This window comes from Salmo salar, chromosome 27 (genome assembly GCF_965601325.2).
Source record: "Salmo salar chromosome 27, fSalSal1, whole genome shotgun sequence".
Taxonomy (NCBI): Eukaryota; Metazoa; Chordata; class Actinopteri; order Salmoniformes; family Salmonidae; genus Salmo; species Salmo salar.
Window position 1 is genome coordinate 35,977,391 of NC_138317.1, and position 7,400 is coordinate 35,984,790.

General features: G+C 42.8%; 1 protein-coding gene across 1 annotated transcript; it reads left to right on the forward strand.

Annotated features, from left to right (window-relative positions):
• The first annotated feature begins 3,954 nt into the window (after window positions 1-3,954).
• On the forward strand, window positions 3,955-6,375 carry LOC106588981 (transcriptional repressor scratch 1). The gene is made up of 2 exons (XM_014178576.3): window positions 3,955-4,297; window positions 5,302-6,375. The coding sequence occupies exons 1-2, from the start codon at window positions 4,183-4,185 to the stop codon at window positions 6,033-6,035; spliced, it is 849 nt and encodes a 282-aa protein (XP_014034051.1). The 5' UTR covers window positions 3,955-4,182; the 3' UTR covers window positions 6,036-6,375.
• The last annotated feature ends 1,025 nt before the right edge of the window (window positions 6,376-7,400 follow it).

The window sequence follows — 7,400 nt, forward strand, 5'->3', positions numbered from 1 at the left end:
CCGTGTCTTTTATACTCAGTACTCTACCCCAAAACAATGTTTTGTTTGCTTAGTGAAGCCGCATTTATGCATTTTATGCATTTCATAAATAATTAGGGTATCACCATACATCATGAACCGACGGTATCAATATACATATGTTAATTAACCCATGGTCCCGTCAGCTGAGCCCATCGTTAATGTGTCTCACACACACACACACGCACGCACGCACGCACGCACGCACGCACGCACGCACGCACACACACACACACACACACACACACACACACACACACACACACACACACACACACACACACACACACACACACATCTCTCATTAAACAGCCGTGGGCCTCGCCCACCGGACATCAACCCCTCCATCAAGGTTCTCCCTCTGGCCTGGACCTTGCCTGCATCCAGCTGCCATGTCTGGGTAGTGGCAGGCAGACGGGTAGGCAGACGGGCAGGCCAGACAGGCTCTGCAGCTGCCTTTTCTCCCAGGATCAGGACCACACCAACCATGTCCAGGTGGAGACCAAGCCAAGGGAGGGGAGGTGGAGCTGGGGTGGAGAGGGGGTCGGTGGAGGGAGGTGGTGGTGCTGGTGGGTAGACCAGATGATGATACGTACAGGAGGGAGTCCAAGGGTCAAGCTTGGTGTAGACAGGTAATGGATGACATGGACTTGGGGTGAATTACATCATGTTATTGTAATGTTGTTGTAATGTTATTGTAATGTTGTTGTAATGTTATTGCAATGTTATTGTAATGTTATTGTAATGTTGTTGTAATGTTGTTGTAATGTTATTACAATGTTGTTGTAATGTTGTTGTAATGTTGTTGTAATGTTGTTGTAATGTTATTGTGATGATATTGCAATGTTGTTGTAATGTTGTTGTAATGTTATTGTGATTTTGTTGTAATGCTATTATGATGTTGTTGTAATTTTATTGTAGTGTTGTTGTAATGTTATTGCAATGTTGTTTTAATGTTATTGTAAGGTTGTTGTAATGCTTTTGTAATGTTGTTGCAATGTTATTGTAATGTTGTTATAATGTTATTGTCGTAGAAGATGTGTTCAATTAACACCAATGCGCTGTGTGTTTTCTCTCTCGTTAGGCTGGACAATTAAGGGTTAGCTATTCGGAGAGGAAGTTGTGAGAAATCCGAAGGACTGGATTTATAGCAGATAATTGGGCTTAGAGAGCTCCTCTTACCCACTTATAAAAAAGGGAAAACAAATCCTCTTATCTTTGTAATGAAGAACTGACGTGAAAGATGAAGCATTTTCAGAGCTGTGTTGTTTACACAGTATAAACATGATGGAAATGACCACAGTAAGACTAAAGGAAATAAACAGGATATGGGTGGTTGGGTGTACATAGTGAGGTTGTTTTGTTAATCAGTCCCAGCCATGGTCATCTCTTCCCAAAGTCTATTGTTTTCAGCTGGATCCAGTAACATTGTCTGGTTCACAAATGGCACCTTGTGCCCTTTATAGTGCACTACATTTAACCAAGGCCCATAGGTATCTGGTCAAAAATAGTGCACTATTTAGGGAGTAGGGTGACATTTGGTACTTACATATTGTCAATTTGTTAACACTGGCCTAACATTTTACATTGAATTTCTAATAATTATAGAAACAAAATGATTGACAAACCCATTGCTGTGGAGTAATCTCCTTTCTCCGCCAAGTTTATTGGTGTACTGACTAACACTAACTAGTGTTCTGCTTTGCACTGTGCACATAGACATGACTGCCTGCAGATACTCTGAACATCTGCTGCTGATCAAGTTCTGGAGTTTTAATTAGGTTTATTTTGGCATCTACTACAGGGATCTACCATATCGCTGGAGAGAATGCAGGTGCCTTGCCTATCTATCTAATGTATCTATATTTTCACTAACACATCATGCCACAAACCACTTGACCTTCTCTTTGTCCTCTGTAAAATGGTCCAGGAGACGTTCTGTTTACATTGCGAATGACAAAACGAGTTAATTTGAATATCTATTGTTTAAAACTCACACGAGAGAATTAAATGTCAATGAGTTCTTTTGATTTGGGGTTTGGGTGTTGCGGAACCATCCCCAGACTATTATTATGCAAATTAGAGGCGCGCGAGCTTCTATATTTGTCATGCCTTTTTTAAGCTGAACTCAGCAGTTCCCGGGAATTTTCTGTGCGCTAGGTGAGGCGCAAGCAGAATGGACTGTTTTCGCTTGTCTTTTTTTCTTCTCTTCCATAAACAAGTCAGGTCACCCCTTCCCGGCTATCCTCAGGCATGGTATTGTGGAGTTTGTTAACTGCAAAGATGCAAGGTGATTTTATGCCCTGTTTCCGCAGTGTTGTGGATAGAGCTTGGTTGTTTTAGTCCCCTATATTTGGTGTGTTAGACAGGGCTCAGGTGTGAGTCTACAGAGGTTACGAACTGCTACATCAGCATGGAAAGCATAGGCTATATCCCTGATGCAAAATATTTAATACAAACAATAACCTTCACACATAGGCTAAAATAGACAGATTATGGTTATGTAATTCTGATGAAGGTTAACATATATTTACAGTAAGCCTATTCATATTTCTGTCCAACGTAAGCATAACCTACAGTGGGCCTACACAGGCAATAATAGTAGCCTAATAGGTGGGTAGCCTATGTGTATTAAAGTCGTATCAAAACTTGTAGGTTATAGCATATCCGGACTGCAGTGCACATGTGACCCATACAATGGCACGGGGCACGCCGGGGACTAGCCGGGCTCTGACACAAACACAAAGGCGTCCTGCTGCAGGAAAGAACAAAAAGAACACGATGTCAAACAGCCAAGGATACTACTGCTCCTGGATCTCCGTTAATTGCGCACATATGGCTCCTGCAGGAATCATTGAGGAAAAATACCTTCTGGTACCCAGCTCCTGTGATTTGCATAAAGAGAACACCATTGGTTTATAGTGTGTGATGTAAAAAAGTGACCTGCAAGCCTCCGGCAACAGCCAGCCTTTGATTTTGTGGTTAGCGTCAGCGTTGGTTTGAAAACGTTGAGTGAGCGGGGGTTTGTAAAAGTTATTACTGTGATGGAAGATGCAGTCTTTTATTTTCAAAACATGAAGCTCCTAAGCTCATCCTTACTAGCCAAATAAAAATGAATTTACGTCAACTTATTGTCCCCTAAAAAAGTATCCTAAACATGCTCATAATACTATATAGCTAAATCAATGTGTCGGTGTAGTAAGAACATAGAACACAAATTAAATGATACAGGACTAATAAAATAATATTATATAGCCTACTATTATTATCTGTCAGTGTTGCATTTATTGTGATGATTTACTGAAAATAAATAATGGTCAACACCATAATAAAACATGATCGTTATAAACGGAAGAAAAAAAAAGAAATCGTGGACGACTCACCAAGTCCAGAAATCATCCTAGTTCAACGTTGGTCCCGGGAGATATCTTTTGATGGATTAAATGAACCACTTCCATCTCCATCTCGCACATGATCGCAGCCATATAAATCCCAACAGCTGATCAACAGACTTCAGAAAGCCCAAGACCTTCACAGAGTTCAGCACGGAGAGAGAGCGAAAGAGGGAAAAGCCAGAGCAAGCTGAGAGGCAGCGTTTTCATCTGAGTGACTTTTCCGCCATCCTTTATACAATGAGTGGTACATATTTACGTGGGAACTGTCAAATACTCCATTAATAAAGGGACGCTCTGTGAAGTTTAAAACGAGCCAAATCCTGGGAGCAATTACCAGCCTCTTTTCGAGGGTCGATCTGTGAGGAGACTGAGTACAGCTGCACGAGGAAGAGAGAGAGCGAGGAGAAGAGCGAAGGAACGGATCTCTCACTGTCTCGCAGCGGGGGTGCTGTCCAGTGCTGAAGCCTGCCTGCCTGCCTATACATGCACGCAGCACTGAAAGGGAGCTATCCAGTGCTGAAGTTACATTTCTTACCAGCGGAACACGGCGCTGTCGCACGTAAACCAGCAGCTCAACAAGGACTAGCAGCGTGAGAATTCGGAAGGGGTCCCAGGCTTTTCGCCCTGTGCTGGCATCTGATCACACACAAATCAGCGTGCTGAAGAGCGATTCCGCCCGTCTATACAGCTAGCCCCTTTTCAGCCCGCCTTGCATGAGTAGTGACCCATTGAACCACCGGACGAGTGTTGTTTTGTGCAGAGTAGAACCATGCCAAGATCTTTTCTGGTCAAAAAGGTTAAGCTCGATGATTTCTCATCTGCTGATCTGGAGAGACATTATGGCAGGTCGAGGACCGACCTCAGCCTCCGCTTTCATGAAAAAGGTAAAGCTGTTAGAATCTCTGACTTTAACGTTAATATGCCCACACCATCTTTTATCGGCATCCACAATGTTTATCTTATATTGCTTGGTCTTCTATGTGTAGGCTATACTAAGTGCTTATTTGTAGTCTATTTGCGTGGGGATACGCTTGTTGCACATCGAGCTTTGCTGACCCGCGGTCACATTCTATTCAATACAGTCACATTTTGCATTTTTGTCGACTCCGCACATTTTCCGAGGCAGGGATATTTCAAGTGCTCTACAGCGGAGCACACAAGGTTAAAACCCTGTTGAGCTACATCTACCCACAAGTGTGCAACAGACGAGTGTGCAAGATACTGTAGATTAGAATACGGCGTTATACTGTATCCCTTTGGATCATTAGTCCAAGCCCACTGCCATAGCCACACACAGAGACAGAAAGGATAGATAGAGAGAGAGAGTATGTTTGTCTCTAAAACGAAGGCTTGATCATGTTTCAAGACATTATTTACGCTCTATTAAATACAGTGCGTGCACTTGCATTTGCTTAACCAGACTGAATTTTTTCCGGAAGTACATTTATAGAATATTCATCCACATTCCTATCTCTTGGTCATGGAGTACCCTGGATGGACCGGGATGTAAGTGAGACTATGTGTACGTTCAGTGGTGAACATCGACCTATATTCTGAGAAAGGCAAATGCAATTATAACTGAAGTGATATTATTCCCCTTGCGCCTTTGTCCTTAAATGGGATAGCTCACTAATTGAAACTGAGAGATATTGATTTTTTTGGGGTGAAGTGATGTAGAAAAAAAATACCTTCACAAGAAGTCAATGTCTTTCAACCCACCTCTGCTGGAACTGTGAATGACTGAAGTAATAGGCTGCAGAGCTCTCGCGCTGTGAGTCACAAATGAAGCCTTGCAACTAGGGAGAATTCCACTGTTGCATCAGTTAACATCAGTAGGCCAAATCACATAAATCATTTAATCCGTCTGTTGTTCTTTTCAACGCTACAGGGTACATCAGTGACTACATGACCCCGTCTGTCTATGACGGTGAAAGTGACAATGGCATCCACAGCGAAAAAGGCCCCTCTCCCAGCCCCATCTACGATGGCATCCACAGCGACTACGGAGCACCGGACTCGGACCAGCCCGACAGCCCCCATTCCGAGATCTCCTCCGGCTACATCAATGGAGACACCGCCGTGAGCGAGGGCTACACGGTAGACGCCTTCTTCATCACGGATGGAAGGTCGAGGAGAAAAGTCATCAGCAGCCCCAGGACCATACAGCGTCACACGTGCAACGAGTGTGGAAAGACGTACGCCACGTCCTCCAACCTGAGCCGGCACAAGCAGACCCACCGGAGTCTGGAGAGCAAGATGGCCAAGAAGTGCCCCACCTGTGGGAAGGTGTACGTGTCCATGCCCGCCATGGCCATGCATCTGCTCACCCACGACCTCAAACACAAGTGTGACATATGTAGCAAGGCCTTCAGTAGACCTTGGCTGCTGCAGGGACACATGCGGTCACACACCGGCGAGAAGCCATTTGGATGCGCACACTGCGGAAAGGCGTTCGCCGACCGCTCCAACCTCCGCGCTCACATGCAGACGCACTCCGCCTTCAAGCACTACAAGTGTAAGAGATGCAACAAGACCTTTGCTCTAAAGTCCTACCTTAACAAGCACTATGAGTCCGCCTGCTTTAAGGGAGAGTTCTCACCTATGAGCTCCATTGACGATTGACTTCTATAGTACCCATGAACACGTAATGAAACTTCTTCCAATGGTATCCCTATATTATTCCCTAGACAACCTGTTCCATGGTGACAGCACAGGTCTTATACCCTCCTGCAGAAAACAGCACCACTAAGGACATGTTGGATTACTCATGTAGCCTATACCCAAACGTTTGTTTCCATTGGCTATCCTCCCTTGATTGTTATAACAACAACAATTTGTTCAAGTATTATGAGCTGAAATATCATATGTTTGCCAAACTCACAGGACATTGAAAATGTCTTAATTTCTCTCAAAGGTCAAACCTTTTAAAGTATTGGACAATATTGTACTGGTGTTAATGGACACAAAAGTGTTCAATGTTGAGGTAAACCTATTTATTTATTCACTTATTTATGTAGGCCTATCTATTTATTAATTTATTTATTTATTTTTACTTCAAGTTTGTTTAGAATCTTCATTTGCACTTGAATTGACTTTTTGTTTTGCAAGCCTTCGTCGTGAATATGCCAAAGCATTTGACACTTTCTAAATATCCTCTTCTTTTGTTTGCCACTTTATAAACCTATTGCATGCAAAAAAAACTAAAAACGATAATAATGAAATCTATGCCAATTTAATGAAGCTTTGGATTTTTGCCAAAATCTAGATAGCATCCGGCGGCAATATTTCTTGGGAGTCTTATCATAAAAAACTATAGAGCAATAATGCATGGTATTAGTAACGCGTAATAATAATGACATCATCTTTCTATCCAGTACTCTTAGTAGTCATACACATTGAATATCAGGGAAAAGCCAGTGAGTGTGGTATTTAATGGATAAACCCATGGGGTGGGATAGGGAGCGGGTCCTTTTGTAAATGGTAACGCAACTGCCTGCCACGTATTTGTCGTAGTCTTAGAACGTAGGCTTCTGGTGCTAATGGAATAGTTCCAGAACAATCCAGAACATCTCACCACCAAATCCGTGGAATGAACGCCGAGGCCCAAACGTTGGTGGAGCTACCCCGTATCACATCTCTCACAGGTGGGCAAGTCTAGGGGTCCCTTCTGAGATCCCTTGCACTGCACCAGGGCTCAATATGATCAACACAATAAGATGACCTTACTCTAGCCATGATAAAGTCCATTCATCGTATTAAAGCACTTCCTTATACTACGAACGTTTCAACTTTTTAAAGATAGTAGCACAAGTATAGATTCAGGTAGAAAGGCCTTGTATTAGCTATAGGCTAACCGCTGTTTTTGTACTATGCTGATCAAAGGAAAATAACTGTTTATTACAAGATGCCTTGTACATAACCCTTTGATGAATCTAATATTTCTACAAACTGTAAAGAATCAAATTAATCTTATTTCTGGAGTTATTT

Coding starts and splice junctions, on each gene's coding strand:
- LOC106588981 (XM_014178576.3), top strand. CDS start 4,183: ATGCCAAGATCTTTTCTGGTCAAAAAGGTTAAGCTCGATGATTTCTCA. Junction 4,298..5,301: donor CCTCCGCTTTCATGAAAAAG/GTAAAGCTGTTA, acceptor TCAACGCTACAG/GGTACATCAGTGACTACATG.